Source organism: Uloborus diversus, chromosome 9, assembly GCF_026930045.1.
Source record: "Uloborus diversus isolate 005 chromosome 9, Udiv.v.3.1, whole genome shotgun sequence".
Taxonomy (NCBI): domain Eukaryota; kingdom Metazoa; phylum Arthropoda; class Arachnida; order Araneae; family Uloboridae; genus Uloborus; species Uloborus diversus.
The window spans coordinates 118,985,713-119,009,231 of NC_072739.1; the positions used below are offsets into that span (position 1 = coordinate 118,985,713).

General features: G+C 34.4%; 1 protein-coding gene across 2 annotated transcripts in view; it reads right to left on the minus strand.

Moving 5' to 3' along the window:
* LOC129229702 (hydroxylysine kinase-like) overlaps positions 1-23,184 on the minus strand; it is a 51,849-nt gene extending 28,665 nt beyond the window's left edge. Inside the window, exons 1-3 of one of the 2 annotated variants that reach the window (XM_054864068.1) lie at positions 23,115-23,184; positions 14,425-14,573; positions 708-810 (exon numbers count right to left, since the gene is read on the minus strand). In XM_054864068.1, the coding sequence (XP_054720043.1) occupies positions 708-810; positions 14,425-14,559 (238 nt within the window). In that variant the 5' untranslated portion in view covers positions 14,560-14,573; positions 23,115-23,184. Of the gene's footprint in view, positions 1-707; positions 811-14,424; positions 14,574-16,603; positions 16,686-23,114 lie in introns of those variants that run through there. The other variant, XM_054864066.1, reaches the window with a different exon arrangement.
* Positions 23,185-23,519: the final 335 nt, after the last annotated feature.

Here is a 23,519-nt window from a genome sequence, read left to right on the forward strand (position 1 = left end):
CATTGTTGCGAGTTTCCACCAGTGAACTGCTTCTGGGAAAGGAAAGGTGGAGGCAGGGACAAACTGGGTCCCGCAAGAGGGGGCCAACTTTGTCCTCCAAAGAGTGCAAAATGAAAAAAAAATGCAGAAAGTTGGGGGGGAAAAAAAATGCCAAAAATGAAAAAAATGAAAAAAAAAAAAAAAAATCCGATGGTACACACATTTACGAGTTTAAAGAAAAAAAAAGCGAAGTGAAGTCTCACAGGATTGTGAGCGAAAAAAAAAAATCAATTAAAAAGGCAGTTTAGCCAAAAAATAAAATAATGAAATAATATTATTTTTACAAAAAATTAAAAAAAGGAAACTTTGCGCCAAAATAAGTAAATAAATAAATAAATAAATAAATTAAAAAAATAAATAAAAATAAATTTAAAAAAATGTGTTCAGGCTTGAGGGCGCATAGGCGGGAGGGCGGAGGGCTTGCGGTGGAAGGCAGCCCGATTTGTCGGCGGACCAGTCCGCCCCTGTGTGGAGGACGCTTGCAAAGACGAGCATAAGTTAATGAGGAAAATTTTGCCAAATGAGGAAATAAGGAATATTTTTGGGAGGCCACAGTGACCTTGCCATCGGTGCGTCCTTGGAAGAAACGTCGCACCTTGACTACATCACATGATTTCACTGAAATTTTTGTGTTTTGAATTCAGCTGAATATCAATACGAATACTTACCAAAGTGTCCGCTCGTTGCACTTTTTACAGTGTTTGTGATTTTCAACGTATATCCATCAATGCAAATATCTTTTATGTGCGGATTCTTGTGGTTTTTTGAAACCTGAGGGTTTAAATAAAGTGAGTTAATAAATCATTTTGAAATGAATGAGCTAATTTATTTCCTTAAAATAAGAGACAGAAACATGAAAGTTTAAATGTGAATTAGAGTTTAATATTTGTTCTATTACCAGAATTTGATTAAACTGATAAAAAAGATGTTCCTATGAAACAACAAAGATTTTATGTGATAAACAGTCATGCAATTTTAAAATTTTATTAAAGGATGTATGTAAAAACTACATGCAAAGTATCTTTTATGTATTAGAATGCTATGAAACAGGGCTACCGAGAGCTAAGGCGGGCTTCTAGTCCATTTGGTCAACGGCCCTCTTCTTTCATAAAACTTAATAAATCTATATACTACAATCTCCGATCCCGAGCAGGGCCCCCAGGTTACCGACTAGGCTGACACGGGCTCTCGTCGGCCCTGTTATGAATAAGAAAAAGCAACGAAATGAAAGTGAAAGCTGCAATTGCATTGTACACACGTGTATAATTTAAAGAGGTGACCAAGGAACTCATAATCAATACATAAGGTTGTGAGCTTCGGAATGTAAGAAATTCAAAATATATTTTCGGAATTCTTCGAATTTTGTTTTTTGCGAAGCTTTGTAAGACATTGGCAACATTTCATCTTTTTTTCTTAAAATATACTTCGGCTATCAAATCACTGTTAGAGCCTACTTAATGGCTTGACGTGTGCTTGAAATTGATTTATGAACTTTTAAAATCTTTTTGAAAATATAGTAATTGCGTTCTTTTTTTATGAACTAGATAAAAATCACGGAGTGCCCAATTGAAAATTTAGTTTTTTTAAAACCCTCATACAAAGACTATCTTAATACTTATATAAAGGGTGTCCCAAAATAAACGCAAGATTTGAAGTTTCCACCATTTTTGCCGTAAGTTGTTGGCAGCCATGAAAAAGGAAAAATTATGTTATGCTACCATACAGTCAGAGAATCAATTCAATTATTGCATGAGGCATTTCCTGGTCGTGTATTTTCTCGTTTCGGTGATCAGAATTGGCACTCTAGATCGTGTGAATTAACATCACTAGATTTCTTCATATGGCGTTAATTGAAGTCAAATGTCTATGTTAACAAGCCCACAACCACCCGTACATCACCGTGTTGCGATATAGAGCGCCAATAACGGTAACTGCTTGGCCAGCCTCAACTTTCATTATGTTTAAAATAATTGTTCAATATTGAAAACGCGGTATTGTGTGTGTGTGTGTCGTAAAACGCTCCATTTTTAATAACCCTGATCTCTCAGCAGTCCAATTGCTCTTTTTTCAGGTTGCCAACAATTCACTACAAACATGGTGACAAATTCAAGTCTTGCGTAAATTTTGAGACACAATTTACTTAATTGTACGTGCCAAATTCGAGTTCTTTTTTATTATGCGAACAGAAAAATTATGGGGGGGGGGGGGAGTGAAAATTTTCCCGTTTTTAATTTTTTGCATATTTTGGGGAGGGTCCGGACCCTATGAACACACACGCCACTACCTTGAACGCTGGTTTGAAGTTATTGAGATATCTAATCCTACGTAGTAATATTCTAAAACAGTGGAACCCAACCTTTTTCTACCCGAAAGCCGCAACTCAAATTAAAATGATTCTCAAGGGCCAGAACACATATAAAATTTCAAAATATGTAAAGTTTCTCTAGTTATCATTGGAAAATATGGCAAAGGGAAGAGTATTAAAAATCAACAATTGCTGTTATCATTTCTATGCTTCTCTTACAAAATGCATTTATTTTTGAGAAACCAATCCCTGAATATTTGTCTCTAAATTTGTAACATTGTCATTAATCGTGCTTTTCGATTTGTGATATTAAACAAAACAACGGGCCGCACGGATCCGCCTCATGGAACGGATGTGATCAGCGGGCAGTAGGTTGGGCACCACTGTTCATTACAATATGATAGTTGTGAAGCTATGAAATAATAATGGGGAGCTATTTAGTTTTTCTTGCCCAAGGTTGCATTGCTTTTATTGAAATTGTATACAGTGCATCTCATTTTTAAAGTTCAAAGGGACCCAAAGAAACGGAACAACTAACAACTTTGAATCATTAGGAATAAAAAAACATTTTAAATAGTTTTTATCACAGTTATTTCTAAAGTTTGAATAACTATACAATATTTTATGGTGGTTTTTTCTTTATTTTTCCTTTTTTTTAAATTTTATGTCAATATATGTAAAAACATTTCAAATTTTAATGAAGCAGTTAGAAAAAAAGAAATCGCGGATTCAAGTTACTCTGAATGATTGCATCATTTTACCTGATTTTATTTTAAAACAGATTTTTACTATCTAATAAGAAGAATGTTTTGTTTTGAACCCATTAAGCCCATTTTTAGCGCTTATCAGTCAATGGCACAAATGATCACTTCTGATTCCTGCAGTGTTACATCATATCATAAATAAGATAACAGATAATCCTTTCTTGTAATATGATAAGACTAGTTGACCCGTGCGGAACTCCGCACTGTTCTTCAAATCGTTTCATAAGGCATTTCGTTCTTTAAAAATTTAAAAGGAAGAACTTTATGAAAAAGAACCGAAAAAAAGTACACGGAAAAAGTAAGCGCACAAGAAAAGGCATGTAATTTGAAGACATCGGTAACAAAACCTCGTTAAAGATAACGTTGTGATAATTTGATCATCGCTCACCTTTTGGTTGTACGTAATTTCAATGCAAACATAAATATCATTAAAAGTGCGGCTGAGTAGGAACTTGTGAAAAAGCAGTAATTGTGCATGTGAAAAAACAGGTTGTGGCAAATACAGTCCTGCCCATGTGAGCATCTGACGGGAAAAAAAGAAACATTAAAGAGATATTTATTGGCACGGATTCGAATTGGCGCCATTCTGATTAACAGAACGACACTCCAACAAACCTAGCAATTGCGCCTTCCTTTTCGAAAGCTATTCATTGAAGGAATGCGTAGTAAAAAACAGCAAAAAAGCTTTTTGCCGAAAGAAAGTAATCAGATTATGCGTCTATGTTTTGTCATTAGGCAGCATAATACGACTCAAAACCATTCGTATAACATGGAATTTGATTAAAGAATGACGAATATCTCACGTAGCAATTGAAACAAACATTCTAGAGAAGTAGTAAATTCGATTGAAAAAAATAAGTGTTTTTATTTTTGAAATTTTAATAATTTCCCATAGCAGGCTTCTTAAACCTATACGGCTTAAATGCCCGCACTTGTTTTTCTTTTAATCGAACACTTAAAATTCAAAACCGAAACCAGTTGAACTGAGTCTGTTTTTTAAGTAATTTTTCGAACGTAGACAAAATGCTTTTTTTTTTTTTTTTTTCAGCCGAAAGCAGAGGAGTAGAAAATGATTTCTTACTAATGACGTTGATAATAATTTTAATGTTTTATATCGCATTCGCGCGAATAAAAAAGTAAGGTTTACTGGGAGAAACTCGTAGTTTCAATTGGCCGGCGTATTTTTTTTTTTTTTTTCATTTGTACAAAAGGTTGAACACTATTATTAGAAAAATCTACATTTCAGCTTACAATGAAAATGTTTTCCTGCACAAAAAGGATTCCCTTGAGGTAAATCTAATAATTTTTTGTTCTTACATTATGCTTAGTGGTCTGGATGAAATCAAAGCTTTAAAAAAAAAGGAAGAACACCCTTCGATTAACAGTCAACTTATCCGAATGATAACTGTAGCCTGCATAAAGGAGTCGAAACACCAAGTAGCATTCCCACTGCATTTATTTTATTACGTCTGTATGTTATGAGTACATGTAATGCGTAATACTAATATAAATTTGATATTATGTCGTACAGCCCAAACTTGCCCGAAGTTCAGATAGTTTATAGCCGAACGCTCTACCGAAAAAAACTTATCAATTTAACCGAACAACTAAGTCCAGTGCTTTTAAGCTTTATTAAAATATGAACACACACACAGGCTTTTTTTTTTTTTTTTGCGAAAGCAACGTAAAAAAATGGAAAACTGCATTAGAACTTTGCTTTAAAAAAATGCATAAGAACTACAGGCTGCATCAAGGTTTTGAAACAGCAATGGGCGTTTTCGAAAATTTGATTTTTCGACCGTAAGTCTATTTTTCGTCATTAGCCAGTCTGATAAGTTTTAAAATGAGAGGGGAATAATATATAACATAAGATACTAGTTGACCCGTGCGGAACTCCGCACTGTTCTTCAAATCGTTTCATAAGGCATTTCGTTCTTTAAAAATTTAAAAGGAAGAACTTTATGAAAAAGAACCGAAAAAAAGTACACGGAAAAAGTAAGCGCACAAGAAAAGGCATGTAATTTGAAGACATCGGTAACAAAACCTCGTCAAAGATAACGTTGTGATAATTTGATCATCGCTCACCTTTTGGTTGTACGTAATTTCAATGCAAACATAAATATCATTAAAAGTGCGGCTGAGTAGGAACTTGTGAAAAAGCAGTAATTGTGCATGTGAAAAAACAGGTTGTGGCAAATACAGTCCTGCCCATGTGAGCATCTGACGGGAAAAAAAGAAACATTAAAGAGATATTTATTGGCACGGATTCGAATTGGCGCCATTCTGATTAACAGAACGACACTCCAACAAACCTAGCAATTGCGCCTTCCTTTTCGAAAGCTATTCATTGAAGGAATGCGTAATAAAAAACAGCAAAAAAGCTTTTTGCCGAAAGAAAGTAATCAGATTATGCGTCTATGTTTTGTCATTAGGCAGCATAATACGACTCAAAACCATTCGTATAACATGGAATTTGATTAAAGAATGACGAATATCTCACGTAGCAATTGAAACAAACATTCTAGAGAAGTAGTAAATTCGATTGAAAAAAATAAGTGTTTTTATTTTTGAAATTTTAATAATTTCCCATAGCAGGCTTCTTAAACCTATACGGCTTAAATGCCCGCACTTGTTTTTCTTTTAATCGAACACTTAAAATTCAAAACCGAAACCAGTTGAACTGAGTCTGTTTTTTAAGTAATTTTTCGAACGTAGACAAAATGCTTTTTTTTTTTTTTTCAGCCGAAAGCAGAGGAGTAGAAAATGATTTCTTACTAATGACGTTGATAATAATTTTAATGTTTTATATCGCATTCGCGCGAATAAAAAAGTAAGGTTTACTGGGAGAAACTCGTAGTTTCAATTGGCCGGCGTATTTTTTTTTTTTTTTTCATTTGTACAAAAGGTTGAACACTATTATTAGAAAAATCTACATTTCAGCTTACAATGAAAATGTTTTCCTGCACAAAAAGGATTCCCTTGAGGTAAATCTAATAATTTTTTGTTCTTACATTATGCTTAGTGGTCTGGATGAAATCAAAGCTTTAAAAAAAAAAAAGGAAGAACACCCTTCGATTAACAGTCAACTTATCCGAATGATAACTGTAGCCTGCATAAAGGAGTCGAAACACCAAGTAGCATTCCCACTGCATTTATTTTATTACGTCTGTATGTTATGAGTACATGTAATGCGTAATACTAATATAAATTTGATATTATGTCGTACAGCCCAAACTTGCCCGAAGTTCAGATAGTTTATAGCCGAACGCTCTACCGAAAAAAACTTATCAATTTAACCGAACAACTAAGTCCAGTGCTTTTAAGCTTTATTAAAATATGAACACACACACAGGCTTTTTTTTTTTTTTTTTTTTTTTTTTTGCGAAAGCAACGTAAAAAGGAAAACTGCATTAGAACTTTGCTTTAAAAAAATGCATAAGAACTACAGGCTGCATCAAGGTTTTGAAACAGCAATGGGCGTTTTCGAAAATTTGATTTTTCGACCGTAAGTCTATTTTTCGTCATTAGCCAGTCTGATAAGTTTTAAAATGAGAGGGGAATAATATATAACATAAGATATTGAAGAAAAATGTTTTTATTTTTGAAAATTTTTACAATTTGTTACAGCAGGCTGCTTGAACCGTTAGAACTTAGATGGCAGCACGTGTTCATCATTTAACAGCACGGTTAAAATACAAAATAAATTGAACTATGCTCTTTTTTAAGCGTAGCTTTTCGAATGTAGTAAAAATGTGATAAGCTAATTGGTTTTTTTTGCAAAAAGAAGAAAAAATATATATTTTTCCCTTCAAATTGAGGTAGTAATTTTTTTATTTGTTCAAAGAGTCAAAAACTCATTAGAAGAATATATATTTCAATATAAGATTTATTATTTTTTTCTGAACAAAAAACAATTCTATACTGTAGTCTGAAATCTTAACCCTGTTACTTATATTTTCGCTTACATTATGCTTTGATTTTCTTACCAGAGCCAAAGCTTAAAAAAAAAAAAAAACGTGCATTTCAGAAGTAATTTAGCAAAGTCACATTAAGTTTTCATAACAGCAAGGAGCGTTTCCTTCTCATATATTCTATTTCCTCATATTTGTTATTCACTTAATTAAGTGTTCATGTAATGCGCGATATTTCTCTAATTTTCTGATGCAGATTGTCCGGACGTGGGTCCGAACACTCATTCTCCTGGTTTCGAGGAGAACGCTCTGCCAATCAAGCTATTCAACTCTGTCGGTCATGGTGCAAGTTAAAGTTATAAGTTTAACCGAAAACCTCATTCTGGTTCTTTAAAACACGTTTTTCCGCTGAAAAAAACAATTTTTAGACCGTGGGTCTATTTTTCGTCAGTAGCCAGCACCATAAGCTTTAAAATAAGGTGTAAATCCAAGAAATCGATCACGAATTGAAGAAAATCTGGCGTAGAAACCAAAAACAGGCTACAGAAATAATATATAAGGATATTATGTCGGACAGCCCAAGCTTGCCCGAAGTTCAGATAGTTTATAGCCGAACGCTTTACCGAAAAAAACTTATCAATTAAACCGAACAACTAAGTCCAGTGCTGTTAAGCTTTATTAAAATATAAACGCACACACAGGCTATTTTTTTTTTTTTTTTTTTTTTGCCGAAAGCGACGTAAAAAATGGAAAACTGCATTAGAACTTTGCTTTAAAAAATGCATAAGAACTACAGGCAGCATCAAGGTTTTGAAACAGCAAGAGGCGATTTCGAAAACTTGAATTTTCGACCGTAAGTCTTTTTTTCGTCATTGGACAGCCTGATAAGTTTTAAAATGAGAGGGGATTAATATATAAGATAAGATATTGAAGAAAAATGTTTTTATTTTTGAAAATTTTTACAATTTGTTACAGCAGGCTGCTTGAACCGTTAGAACTTAGATGGCAGCACGTGTTCATCATTTAACAGCACGGTTAAAATACAAAATAAATTGAACTATGCTCTTTTTTAAGCGTAGCTTTTCGAATGTAGTAAAAATGTGATAAGCTAATTGGTTTTTTTTTTGCAAAAAGAAGAAAAAATATATATTTTTCCCTTCAAATTGAGGTAGTAATTTTTTTATTTGTTCAAAGAGTCTAAAACTCATTAGAAGAATATATATTTCAATATAAGATTTATTATTTTTTTCTGAACAAAAAACAATTCTATACTGTAGTCTGAAATCTTAACCCTGTTACTTATATTTTCGCTTACATTATGCTTTGATTTTCTTACCAGAGCCAAAGCTTAAAAAAAAAAAAAAACGTGCATTTCAGAAGTAATTTAGCAAAGTCACATTAAGTTTTCATAACAGCAAGGAGCGTTTCCTTCTCATATATTCTATTTCCTCATATTTGTTATTCACTTAATTAAGTGTTCATGTAATGCGCGATATTTCTCTAATTTTCTGATGCAGATTGTCCGGACGTGGGTCCGAACACTCATTCTCCTGGTTTCGAGGAGAACGCTCTGCCAATCAAGCTATTCAACTCTGTCGGTCATGGTGCAAGTTAAAGTTATAAGTGTAACCGAAAACCTCATTCTGGTTCTTTAAAACACGTTTTTCCGCTGAAAAAAACAATTTTTAGACCGTGGGTCTATTTTTCGTCAGTAGCCAGCACCATAAGCTTTAAAATAAGGTGTAAATCCAAGAAATCGATCACGAATTGAAGAAAATCTGGCGTAGAAACCAAAAACAGGCTACAGAAATAATATATAAGGATAACTGCTATTTTTTTTTTCTGTCGCCGACAATGATATGATCTTTTCAGAATATCTAGAATTTCAAGGTCAAAAAGACAATTTCTAAGGCACAACTGCTGAGTCATTTGGAAAATGACCGACTCCGACTCCACAAACACTGGCAGAGTTGCGGATTTTGAGGGAGAACGACTGACTCCGATTCCGGCTATTGGAACTTCAAACCTTCGACTCCCGACTCCGACTCTTTTACCCCAAAATCAGTACGACTCCAACTCTTCGACTCTGACTCCGACTCTGCAGCCACGCTCTAAGGGTCTCAAAAGACCTTATTAATTCTTCAATTTATAATTTGTCAGGATCTGTTTTAAAAAATACCTATAACGGAGCACAGAATTTTAAAAACTTGATCTTGACATCAGGGGAAAAAATGTGATGTTTCCGCGGTTTATGAAACAATTTAATTTCATTATTTCTTGTCATTCAAGAATTTGTATTGTCAGAGAAGATGCGATATCTTTGACAAAATACGGGTATTTAAAAGCAACACTTTGACATGAGCATCATTGACAATAATACATCGCGTAAAAACATTAATGTTTGGAAACATTGATATTTTAAAATACAGTCGGACCTCCATATATCGAAGTAGCAAATTGCCGAAAAAAAAATCGATATATAGAAATTTCGATATATGGAAACGATCTTATTTTATCATAAAAGTATCCTAAAACTTTAAAATAAAAGCTAATTTTCGTGTATGAAACCCAATTTATAATTTATACGAGTATCGGATTAAATGAAAGTTGATGACTAAAAAATTAACAGAAATTACATTTTTACGCCAATCAATACATCTTCATATTCTTCAGCAATTCAACATGATCGCAAATGAGGAGATTTTCGTTTTAACAATGTGATCGAGAGAAAAGTAAAAAAATCAATCTACTTAACTTGAATGATTTTTACTGAAGCTAAGAAGACTAGACATAATAATCAACAAACAAAAGGGATAATTTGAAACTGATTTTACAGTGTTACTGGTTACAGCTAAGATTTGAAATAAAGTTGATTGAAATAAACTTCATTTTTCATGAGACAAACAGTCTAAAGTGGAAAAGAAATATACGAATGTGTTGAAATTTTTTTCGAAATATAGAGATTTTTTCGATATATAGAAACAATTTTTCTATATAATGAACATAGAAATTTGCTGGGATTTCGATATATAGAAAATTTCGATATGTGGAAGTTCGATAATATATGTAGGTTCGACTGTATATGTTGGTGTAAAAGTCTAAAATTTGGTAATTGTCGACATAAGCCAGTGAATATCAACATTCACATATAAAGACAAAATCTGTCTTTCACGGTAATGTATGAAATATGCATATATGCATGCAAAAAATCCCGTCGAGGATGTAATTTAAGAGGCCGTACATATAAGATTTTTGCATTTTAAACGAAGTCAAAAATATATTAATGAAACGTATTTATTTCAAATTTATTGTGAAAAAATAATTATTCACTAAATGATTTATTTAAAATATTAAAATTCTAACATAAATTAGTTTTCAAAAACTAAACGACTTCTTTTTATCAATTCTTAACGAATTCTCAAAATACAAATAATCAAATAATAACGCTAGTTAATATTTAACTACTATGGAAAAAAAATGTGTGCTTTCTTTTTTCTTTTCTTTCTTTCTTTTTAGCGAAATAGAAAGTAATATAATAATAGTAATTGAAAAAATCCTGAAAGTATAACATAAATTGAAAGATAAAACAAATAATTACAATGCTTTGAATCATATGCCTGTAAATATTTTATAATCTTGTAATCAACACAATAATAACACTAGTCAACAAAAAAAGAACTTTTTGTCTGCATCCTGGTTTAAATAATCAATTCCTACTAATTTTGGACCGAGAAAAACGAATTAATGGTGGATTTTTTAAAAATTATTCTAAGCCGTTGTTTAAAGGATACACAAAAGCCCACTGGAGAAAGATGCACAGCAACCACACATTGATTTGAAGGTAAGGTGAAAAGGGGGGGGGGAGGAATCCTGTGCAATAAATGTCATTAAATAGGTCCTGTATTATTAAACAATGCTTATTTTTCCAAAAGCAGTGGTTGCTTTTGTCCTATTGCTGTAAACGCTTCATTTTCGATTGTACGTCAAAGAAGATTCCATCTCTTATAGTTCAGCAGCATTTGGTGAGCAATAACTCAGCCCAATAACCCTGATATCTGCATTCCATTGTGAAGATATCCTGGTGCAGGGATTCCCAACCTGTGGGTCGCGACCCTCAAGGGGGCCGCGAAGCATTTCTTAGGGGGGTGACATTATCCCTATCATATCATTAAACAGTTGAAAAACTGAAATACATAGGGGAAAAGTAGCACCATTTTAGCGTAGCATCAATTCTTGAGCACAATGGCGAATCCAGACGAAAAGCCATGGGACTACAACACCCCCATCCTATCATGCTAGAGAACCTGAACCTTAACGTCCTCTAAGATTATCTTAAGCTTTGGTTTATGAGCTTTAATCTCTACAAATTCCGAGTCACGAATGGTCCCCCCTGGTCCCCTCTAACATCATCCAAAATCGTTTTTGGAACTTCAATTTCAAATAATTTCTGTGAGAGATTCTCTAAACCCCGAAGAGTCCTGAACCCCATCCCGTCATTTAACTTCGTCAAAAAAAGCCAAGAAATGAGCTTTCAGCATTTTAATTTCGAAAAAAAATCCCGAGGGTGGGAGGGGGGTCTGTTGGACATAATTAAAGTTCATATAAAATTTTATTTTTAGGGAATTGAATTCCAAAAAAAAATCAGGATGAGGGTCTTTGAACATATCTACTTCTCATAAAAAACAACCTACTATTCTGCTTTTTGGATTTAAATTTAGAAAAATTTCCTTATGAGTACTCAAAATCCTTTCTCTCCCCCCCCCCACATCATTAAAACACGTCTAAAACTTTGTTTTTGGAAATTAAATTCCGAAAAAATTCTGGGGGAGGCTCCGAATCCAAATCTTTTCTCAAATATTTATAAATATGGCGTATAATTGCATTTTCAGAATCTCAAATTCAACAATTTTCTGGAGGATAGGTGGTCCGAACCCCTTTTATTCCCCTAACTGTAATAAAGGTAGGCTACAACTAAACTTATTTGGGACACATCATTTTCCTTTTCGAAAAATTAGAGAGGGCCGTGGTAGCCTGATCGGTAAGGCATTGGACTCGGGACCGGAGGGCCTCGGGTTCGATCCTTGCTGGTCGAAGACCCACCGTCGTCATTAAAGGGGACTGGGCGACGTTAAATATGCTCGTGGTCTCAATGTCCTCCAAGTGAAACGATACCTCTGGGGGTGCTAGTACCAGGTAGCTATTAGCTCTTGGACTAGTTCTAAATTCTCATTAACTGCTCGATCCGGTGATGGTGCTGCCATCTATCGGTATATAAAAAGAATGGAGGTAAGGCACTCAGTATGCAGACCTCGACATAAATGCAGTTGAAGTCAGTTGTGACTCTGAATCGAATCGAATCGAAAATTAGAGAGCATCTTCGATCCATCTACACCTCTTCCCTATCGTTAAAAATCGTCTAAAAAATTTTTTTAGGACTTCAAATTCAAGAAATTTCAAAGAAGGTTTTTGAGCTTCAACCGCTCATAAAAGTCCCTCCCTGAACCTCTCCTCCTCCGAATATCACCTAAGATCGTGCAAACTGCACTTTTATCACTACAGTTTCGAACTATTTCCAGGGGAGGACCATCGCGAATGTTACACATAATGTACATTCTTATTACTAATTCTCTCCCTCCGCTTCTATAATGCAATTCTCTTAATTTGATTATTCATATGCTAGTGATGACACCTCCCCCTCCCCACCTTCAAGCATAAATCTGGACACTCTCGCTGTGTTTGCGCTTGAGAAAGAAAATGCCCTCATTTTTCTTCATAGCTTTCACAAAGTTCTTCATTATTCTCAGCAGAATGAGCATGGGTGGAAACAGAAATGGGTGGCTCTGCTACACGCTCATTTTAAGCATTTCTCTGCCCAGAATTTAAATTCCTGGAAGTCCACTTTGTTTTTATGAAGTGAGATTTTCTATCCCAAACAGGGGGCGAAGTTTAGATTTTAGAAGACAGTCAGTCGACAGGAACTCGGGATATATTTCCATCGAGTTTGAGTTAATCATTTTTTTTAACTTGGCAAAAAAAGACAACGGTGTTTGTCACCCGAAAACTTCATTGTTTTTATTATTTTTTTTAAATAGGTAGTGCTTTTGTAACAAAACGCGGCTTTTTTCAGCACAATTTCCTTCTAATGGATTAACTTACGGGAACTTTCATATAACAAAGTTTCGCGCTAACAGGAAACTAAAATTTACATTTCTTGCACGACACAAGTCCAAAACACTGATTTAAGCTAGTTAACTATTTACAGCACACTTACAAATAAACTGAACACGAACAAGAACGAAACTGGCTAAAAATCACAACAGAAAGGAATAATAATTCAGAGACTTTACATAAAAAAAAATGTACACACTCAAATGTTACGTAAATTGAAGTGATGCCTGCAGCTCTAGAAATAGTTTTACAATAAATATCGTCCATTAAATGTGTTGCATAAAAAGCAATCGGGCGGCAGACATTTCTTTGTTACTTTCAGTTTACTGACGCCTGAAGACAGCGCCGTAGAAAAATTGTCTCAAGCAAAGCTATATATAAATAGTAAATGACACGGAAAAGGAGGGAGGAATTCAAAAACTATTGGTTTCGTTCAGGGTTTTTTCAAAAAGCAGTTTTTCCTACTCAAATGCAATAAACCTTATCACGACTGCAAAGTATTGTTGCTGATTACGGGGGGTAGGGGGGGGGGACGTGACCCTCATGACCCGCCCCTCTTATCCAACTCTTCATGTAAGGCCCAAAAAAATTGAAGAAAATTTTTTCTTTCTTTTTTTTATGGTTTTGATCAAGTTCTTTTATTTTTTCAAGCAAACGTTCAAATATTGTCGCGGGTTTTTTTTTTTGACTCTCCCCCCTTGTATCCGCCACTGGGATGGACTGGGTCTCGTAAGAGGGCGTGAACCTTGCCTCCAAAGGGCACACAAAAAAAAGTGCAAAAAGGAAAAAAGTGCAATAAAAATAGGTGCAAAAAAAAAAAAAAAAAAAAGAAAGAAAGAAAAAAAAAGAAAAGAAGGAAAAAGGAAACGAAAAGAAGCGATGGCACACGGATTTATGAGTTTGAAAAAAAGAAAAAAAAGCGGAGGAAAGTCGCGCAAGTTTGCAAGTGCAAAAAAAAAAAAAAAAAAGGAAATTTCGCACCAAAGTCTTAAAAATATAAATTAATTAAAAAAAAATTTTTTGAAAAAAAAAAGTTGTTCAGGCTTGAGGGCGCTTAGGCGGGAGGCCGCATCGGCTAACAGGCCAATGGGCCGGCGTACCAGTCCGCCCTTGTCAAACAGGATAGCTTAAATGGGAGAAAAATCAGCCCAAGGAATAAACATGAAAGTAAAATTGTTTAACTTAAATTAGTCAAGTAAAACATTTTATAATAAGAGTTGGGGTTGTGTCAACTTACTTTTATGTGAAAGTTTTGATCATCGAAGCTGACCATCTTTTTAATTGACGTCACTGTCAAATCGAAAATACTTAATGCTAGGTCTTTGACTTGTTCTTCTGATACATTTGGCTTCGACGTGTCCATTATATCCATGTTTAGTATGTATGCTATAAAAAAAATAATATTGAAACAGAACATTTCACTAGATCAATTATGGGTCAAATTAAAAAAGGAGTTGGAGTTCATCTGAAGTGCCCTAAATCCTGTGAATAGATCGTGACCCAACCCAATTAAACAAAGTTGCAAGAAAACATGTTATTTCCGTCTTGCTTGCATCCCATTCATTAGCGACAAATGGTTTCGATTACACTGCGCGGCAAAATTAAATTTAAAAAAAAGAAAGAAAAAAGATTTGAATTTTAACGTCCTGAATTTAAATTAGGTTTTTCGCAATCACGAATTGCAATAGGACCCTACTTATTGGGTTTCTTGTTTCTACAAATGGAATGGAGTGAAAATGGCCTAGAAGTTTACACCAATCACATTATGACTATTGATTTTCTAGAATTGGGAATGAGAAGCATATCCATAAAAGAAGAAATGGTGATTAGGACGCGGTAAAAAAGATAAAGATTTTTTGGCCGATATCCACCAGTACACTTACCAATTTACCATAAAGATTAATTTACAACGTATAACGTTGCCCATTTTAATTTCTTATCAACCTTAAAGGATGACAATTAGTAGTCTGGAAATTTTCTATTTCGATCTAGTTTTGCTGTTTAAATTCACTTGTATTGGTGTCTTTTCCTGAAAAACGTATTTTTACATAAAAAAAAACCCTTTTCTAAGTATAAAGTTTGCCTGAGTTAAGCCCCGAAGAAAATATTAATATAAAATCAAACTGCAAACGATTTGTAACTATAACGATGAAAATCTTGCTCTGTAAATAAATATTAAAAACAACTGTCGTCATGGCAATCTGAGAAATCAAAGCAAATTAACTTTGGCCAAGTGAAGATAATACGAAATTAGTGACCGCTCAAATAAGAGATAAATAAATAAAACAAAAAATAGAGAAAAATTCTGCCCCAATAACGGATGTCCTCAAATGCAATTTTGCTTTAACTCCTCTAACAAAATAATAGATCTGAATTTTAAAACGTTTCAATCCAACAATCCTTTCACAAAATTACTCAAACCATACTTTGAATTAAAAACTTACTTACTTCCTCCCAGGAAATTTTTTTTGCTGTAACATCACTCTCTCTCTCTTTTTTTTTTTTTTTTTGTAAAATAATAACTCAGGGTTTTATTTATTTATTATTATTATTATTATTATTATTTTAATGAAAAAAGTGAAAAACAAATTGAATGTTTTCAAATCCGATTTTTCTAATATTAATCAAGGATTAAGAAATATGCACTCAAATTCTTACACAGATTATTAAATACAAGTTGCAGAATGGGGTCGTTTCTAAAATTTTAAAAGTATATTTTTCTGAAAGAGCATGCTTAAGAACATAGGATCTGACCATTTTTTAAATAATTTGTTTAAGTTTAATATTTTTTAAAAAATATTTAGTATGCTTTCATTGTTTATACTTCAGCCGATGACATCACAAATGATGAAATGCCATTCAGTGTTGCCATTCATAGAACAAAATATTTAATTTGCATCTTTACTCACGTGTATTGGCAACGATATGGTTGATAGCAAGCGTAGAGCGCAATTTTAATTCACTACTTGATTATCATAACGTGGAAACGCGATAGAAAGATGCGCCAAAGAGCATCATTTGTGACGTCATCAAGACCACGCCTTGTTTGAAAAATCGGACATTTAAAAAAATTAATTAAAAAATAACTGTTGGGAAAATGAAAGTATTTTCTGGGTTCATGTTTTTTTTTTTTTTTTTTTTTGCTTATTCTATCAATTTCAGTGACAAAAAGTACTACTTTTGAAGGAAACAACCCCATTATGTATGGAAAAAATGGATTTTTCCATTTTTGGGTTTTTTTTACTCATTTTGGGGAGGGTATGGTCTCCGGATCGCATGGACCCTCCCTTTGGCAACGACACTTTGTTGCATACATTGTGCATATGTGACAACGAAATCGTTCTTAAACATTCTGTGCGAAATGATTTAGGATGTTAATTAAAAGATTTGAAAAATAAAATACAAATTTAACTTACAGCCTAGACCTCCGTCTTTCGAGCAGATGAAGCAGTCAGTCAATGAGCGATTGACTAAATTCCGCAAGAGTGAGTTCGAGATGTAAACAATCTCTAAGGTCAGCTGATGAGTGACGTCATTCCTAATCAATCATAAAAGGCACTGTCAAGATAAAGATTAAGTTTCTGTTCTGTTTATTTTTGATTTTAGTAGATAATAAAAAGAAAGAAAACTTGACTCCTGTTAACCAGTATCATAGTTCTGATTTGGTCATCAAGCTAAATCTATGTTCAATTAGGAAAGGAAATTCTTTTACCATAAAAAGTTCTGCCCAAAAAGAAAGAATAAAAAACAGGGGGTGTGGGTGGGAAAGAAAACCAAGAAATGAAAAAATAAATAAATAAATAAAAGGAAGATTATAGGATTACTTAAAAAGCAATTAGGGGTGCCCTCTCCTCTCCAAAGTGCTGGCGCGCATCCAGGAACGGAATGTGTACCCCAAGAACGCGCCAACCTTGACTCGCAAAGGGTGCATAGGTTCGAGGGTAAAATTAAAAAAAAAAAAAAACAGAGATGTGCTGGTTTGTAGGCGAAAAAAAAAAAAGGAAGGCGGAAAAAAAACGCAGATTCGAACGCGCAGATTTGAGCGCAAAACAAGGAAACAAAGGCGCACAGATCCGAAGGCAAAAAAAAAAAAAAAAAAGAACGAAAGCGTACATGCAAGAGGACGCACCGGCCTGTGGGTTGATGGGGAGGTAAGCCAGTCCGCTCCTCTGTGCGCACATCCCTCTAGAAACGACGCACTTTCCTCTCCACACCCCTTCACCTCGTAAAAATTCTATGGCTCAGCATGCGCCATGATTCTCCGCGTGAGCACCCCTGAATTGATTTACCTCATTTTCATTGAAAACTTTATAACTTGATCTAACCCAATAAGTTTGTGTGTGCATAGAATCCCGCGGAATTTGAAAACTGGGTTAACATGTTTCGTAAGCAAAAATTACGCAAACATTTCGAGAGAAAAAAAAGTTTTACTGCCAAAAAAACTCACTTTTGAAACAAAATAAATGAATTTATTAACTAAGAGCTGGCACATGACAACAACAACTAAGACCACAAAAAGGTAAAAAAGTTCCGAACAAAGAAAAAAAAATCTCAAAATGTGCTGTAGCGCGGGGGGGGGGGGGGGGGAGTCAAAAATGCCAATGTCATAAATGTTAAACTTACACATTATGCAGAGTACTTCGTTTCTATCCTTTAACATGTTTGTGATTCCCTCCAAATACCACTTATCTTAAAATTTCGAGAGGGGGGAAATTATCAACTCACCGAATGAAATTTTTAATTTTTCCGATTGATAGAGACTGCCAACAACTAATAAGAAGAGACATTGGACATCAATATTGCGGTACTTCTTCCTAATTTGTACAAAAACTGCCGGATAAAGAAAATTTTTATGAGGTCAAAATGGCTTCCTAACGAGGCGCCTCTGCAAATGTGCGTAAAATATTAAGAATTTGAACAGCGAACTTGAATTTCAAATAACTGAAAACGATTTGCACCAATGGTGCCCAATGAATGGCCTATGAAAGTGATCAGAATTTTTCCCCCTCAAAACGGAACGCTTTAAAATTTTAGGTTTTAGGCAACAGTATAACAGTACGCCTAATATTAAAAAACGAGCTGATGTGTGCATCACATGACTTCTTTTACTCCAATTTAATGCCATTTTCTCATTATTGGCAGTTTTAATGTGATCTTTAAATAGTGGCTATTTTGAAACCAGACTAAAAAAAAAAAAAAAGCTCCAAATTTGTCGCCACAAAACTTGGCGACCAAAAGACTGGCGATATATCGCCAAGTGTCCGCCAAATTATAACACCACTTGAGTTTACATCGAAATGAACAATGATTTCCCCCCTAAAAAGGGGCAAAAGATCCCATTTGGAGCATCCAAATGCAACCAAAAAGGAAGGTGCACAACTAAACCCCATTAGGAGTCTACGTACCAAATTTCAATTTTCTAGGACATTCCGTTCTTGAGTTATGCGACATACATACGCACATACACACATACACACATACGGAAATACGCACATACATACGTACGTACAGACGTCACGAGACAACTCATTGTAATTAACTCGGGGATCGTCAAAATGGATTTTTCGGGTGTCTGTAGGTTCCTAGGCCTATATCCACGTTTGGTCGGGTCGGAAAAAAACTCAACGTTCATTCGGGGGTGAGAAAAATTGAAATTAAGGCCTATTTTTGAGTGAAATTTTTTCTGCGAATACAATACTCCCTTTTCTGTAAAAAGGAAGTAATAATAATAACAAAATAAAATATTTGTTTGTTTTTTTAAAACCTTTTTTAAAAGCTTTATTTGTATAACCACTACTTGAATATACATTTCCCGTATTTTTAACAATACATTTTTCCACACACTGATCTACTGATCACGTGGTTAAGCTTGCTTATGTTTTCACTTATGTGACGAACTTGATCGCCGCTCTATATTTTATCATCTGTGCTCAAGTTTCTTACACTTTTTGTTTTCTTTTGTAAATATTCTAGAATACGTTGCTAACTTCCATAAAACGGGACATTTCTGCGTACCGGTACAATATGCGAGACAAGCTGCCTGAAGCGGGACTGTCCCGTTTAAAACGGGACTCATGGTCATCTTACACATGAACTAATGTGGCCCATGAAGCTGATCCATGTGTCCCGTTTCTATGTTTATTGTTACGAATGGAAAAATACTATATTCTAGAAACTTCCACCAAAACAACCGTTCTTCATTATTCGTTATTACGAATGATAGTTGCTAATTTGAAGCCAAATAGTCAGAAATTGGTTTCTAAAAACAGATGAGAACTTTCGTTTTGATAAAATTAGCGTGTAAATAATTGATGACAACAATTCTTGTTTTGTAATTTTCTTTCCTTTTCGTTTTTTTCTCATGTCATCTGAGTTTTTAAATAGATTTAAATTTTATAAATAGGAGAGGAGTGGGTACAGTGAATCAGGGAGAATAGTGAGACAACAGCAGTTTATTTTCTGCTTGAATATTTCCAGCCTGGTAAAAGTTTTGAAAAGTCAAGTAGACATACTGTGGAACAATATTATAGAAAAAAGGTTGCTTCAAAAGTCAAAAATAACTATGTCATCATAGGTTGAGCCCATCGAAGTGAAAGATCTCCGTTGTTTGTTGCCCTGTTTCTAAGCTGTTACAAAAACTTTACAGACAAGTGTTATTAATCTAAAATTAGCCAATTAACTAACGTTCTTTACGTAGTAAAATGATGTTAATTTTCTTTGTGTGGAGAATGGCAGCTATTGATTTTTTTTTCTATTATAAGTTAACTGTTAGATACCATTAAATCGTTGCTGACTGCCCTCATGGCACTTTTATATTAAAAAGGGGAGAAATCATATACTGAATTATACTTAATTACAACTAAACCTGACAGCATTGTGAAGGCTATACAGATTCTAATCGATCGCAGCATTAAGGCGCTGCCAGGTTGGACCTGCCCCAACTATACCCTGTTGATGCAAATAACAATGACACAATTTTAAAATCCCTAGATCAACTTAAATTTTTTCATTGCAACATGCTAAATGCAATAATATTTATCCACATTTCAAAATTTCAACACTCCGAAAAAAAAAAGGAAATCACATAAGCTGTTTCGAAGATTTTCCGAAACAGAGAAGACAGAAGCTATTGTTCTGCACTAGTTAATAGACAAAGGCTACAGTGAAATTGTGAATTCATTCCATCCGAATCAAATACTACATCACAAGATGGCACTTTAAACCAATTTATTAAATCAGAATCCAGAATCATCTAAAGTCGTTTCCCAACCGGTGGTTCGCGAACCCCTAGGGGTTCGCGAGATGTACAAATGGGTTCGCGAAATTAATATTGTAATGGCGGAAATATAACATGTTTATTTGAGATGAAATCTCAAGTTCAAGCGTTTTTTATTCATCATTTATTCATTTGTCTGTTGCACATTTGATACTTTTCGGATACAAATGTTAGGACACTTGCAGACATTCTATTTCGTAAATAGTAATGGTTAGCCATCTCCAAAAATACCATAGGAACAGGGGTGTGAGCAGACATTTTGGGGTCCGTCAGAAATGACTTTTACGGGCACATTGTTTACTCCTAGGTTTTAGCATTTATTTCATCCCTGATTTTAAAAATCGCGGACCTCCTTTTGGCTTGGGTCCGGGCCAGCAGGTGTCCCTTCTCTCTCTTCCCCCTGTACACACCCCTGCACAGGAAGTGTGAAGAAGAAAAGAAAAAAAAAAAAAAACGAAATGCTAAGAAAAGTTCCTGGATGAAGCTTGCGACAGTGTGAGGTACGTCGTAAAACATTTTACAGAATTAAAAGTGAGACTCAATTTGCGCTGTATGCAAAAAATATCACTTAGTTAATCTGTGATATACAGGTAGTTATCAAAATAATGGAAACACTCTGTGACAAGTGTGTTGGGAATCGCTACTCTGCCATAAATGTTCTGTTGATAAAGGTGCCTTCTGACTCTAATCACACTGGTGAATCCAGATGGTGATTGAGTTCTGTGGTCATTTTTGCTGATACTGTTCGCTTTTTAGATATTACAATCTTCTTCAATGCCGTCGGTTTCTTTCACTAAGCTTCTCTTTGAGTCCACTATTTTGCTTTGCCGAGCTTGTCATACCGCGTTGCGTGTATGCTGTCATGATTTTAGATACTGTACCTCTAGAAACACCAAAAAGTTGAGATGTTTCAGTTACACTTGCTTCAGCTAGACGCGCTCCAACAATTTGGCCTCTTTTAATATTTGAGTGGTTCGATATTTCACACACTTGATAAAAATCCAAGACGCCCAGACTTTCAGTTAATCCACCATATACTACCAGAATATGCACATTGCTATTTATAAAAAAAAAACAGATTTCTAGTTTTATTCTTTATTACGTACGAAGCACATTCGAAAATGTCATTTTTATTCACAGGTGTTTCCATTATTTTGATAACTACGTGTATATCTCTAAAAGGTATTTCGAAAGATTATTTTTAATTGACTGATTTAGCGCTCCAAATAAATGCACCATTGAATCAGAAAAAGATATTTTTTTATTTTATTACCCCGTGTGGACAAAGTTTCCATGCGAAAAATGAATTTCAGTGCATAGGGCGCATTAAATGCAGAAGGACATTAACTGCTGAACCTAATGTAAGACTGAAACTGTCAGACAATACTTTTGAGCCAAACTTTGAAATTCTGTATTGCGCAACCATCACATTAAGAATTTTTAGAAAGTAAGCTGAAACTCAAAGAATTATCCCTGGGTTTGTTCTGTTGAAATAATTTCGTAATAATTTTTTTAGCAATCATTTTGGCTCGTAGCAATGTTTGTACTCCTGTATTTCACAATTTTCATTTTTGTTTTCAAACAAAAAAAAAATCTCCGAAATTTTACTGTGTATGGGGGAGGGGGTGCTTTTCATTTATTACTTAGTGCACAAGGGGTTCGCCAAACTCGTCCAGATTTTGTAAGTGATTTGCAAGGCAAGAAAGGAAAAACCGCTGAAATCATCCTATCTCAGTCGCAAACAAATACACGATAGACGTCCCTACCGTGTTTCAAGACGACATGAAATGTACTTTGTGAACGGCAAAAGCTCATACCAAAGCCAAACGGCAACAATCATTCATATTCTTTCAGATAAATTTAGATTCTTTCAAAGATTGCCAATTCAAAAAATATGTGTCTCGCTGTTCCTACTGGGGGAATAGTGAAACAAAATTGCATTTCGTTTTTATTTACTTTTTCGTTTGTTTGAATTCGTAGTTTTTTCTACTGTCCGATATTTTAAAGCGAAACCTTACTCGAATTTGCGCATGCGTCAGGTCTCTTCTGATTTTATCAAAACAGCTGTGATATCAAGAAGGAAGTAACGAACAAGCAAAAACTAAATGCATCGGGAAATAAGTGCGCTTCCTTGAACCATCACCCCTTTTTCAAGTGGAACCGTTCGCCGCTGCTAATCACGGAGTTCGAGAATAGACAGTAGATCAACTTTTAATACCTTTTTCCGTGATAAATATTGCACCAAGTGAGGGAAATTTTTCATAATAAGAAAATTAAATTGAAAATTTTCTTGTTTCACTGTACTCACTCTTCCCCTATGTGTGCCGGCGAGTTTCATCTTAGTATGACGTACAGTCCTCGGGTAAAAAAAGATTAGGCACCACTAGTTTACACTCACATGGACTAAAAATGAAACAATTTTTTTTTAAATATTTTATTCAGCATTTATTATTTAATTGCTGATTTTTTTTTTTTAAATGTGAAATGATGGGGAATCCTCAAAACATTTTCTGCGCATGCGCAGTTCTACTGTAAATGCAAGAGTAACTTGTCAATCGATAACAGGATTTCATTTACGGTAGACATTTGCTTTGTTCAAATAACGATGTTTTTAAGACGCCTTCAAAAAATACTATATTCCTAAATCTTACCTGAATTTGGAAAGTACCACAAGCGATAAATGATGTGAAACTACCTTAAATCACATTCGAAAGTTCGTTTTCATTCAGTTATAGAAATAGTCCTAGCATTCTCTCTCTATCACGAGAGATCGATAAGAAAATGATAAAGATATTTCTCCGGAGGGAAAGTAGGGGTTGGTTCTAGCTCTTGAATAAATAACACTAGTCGGCGATGAAATTGCTGTCTTTGAAGTAGAATGTTTTTGGGGTATTTTTAGCATGCCGAAATCAAATTCGAAGCTAGAATGTTCCCATTACGTGTCATTTTAAATAATTTTTTAATTGTATTTTTTCCCATATAGCGTCATTTTCGAATGCCGAAATAATAATTAAAGACGTGGTCAAAAATATGGATAGTTTTGAAGGTTTTTTTTT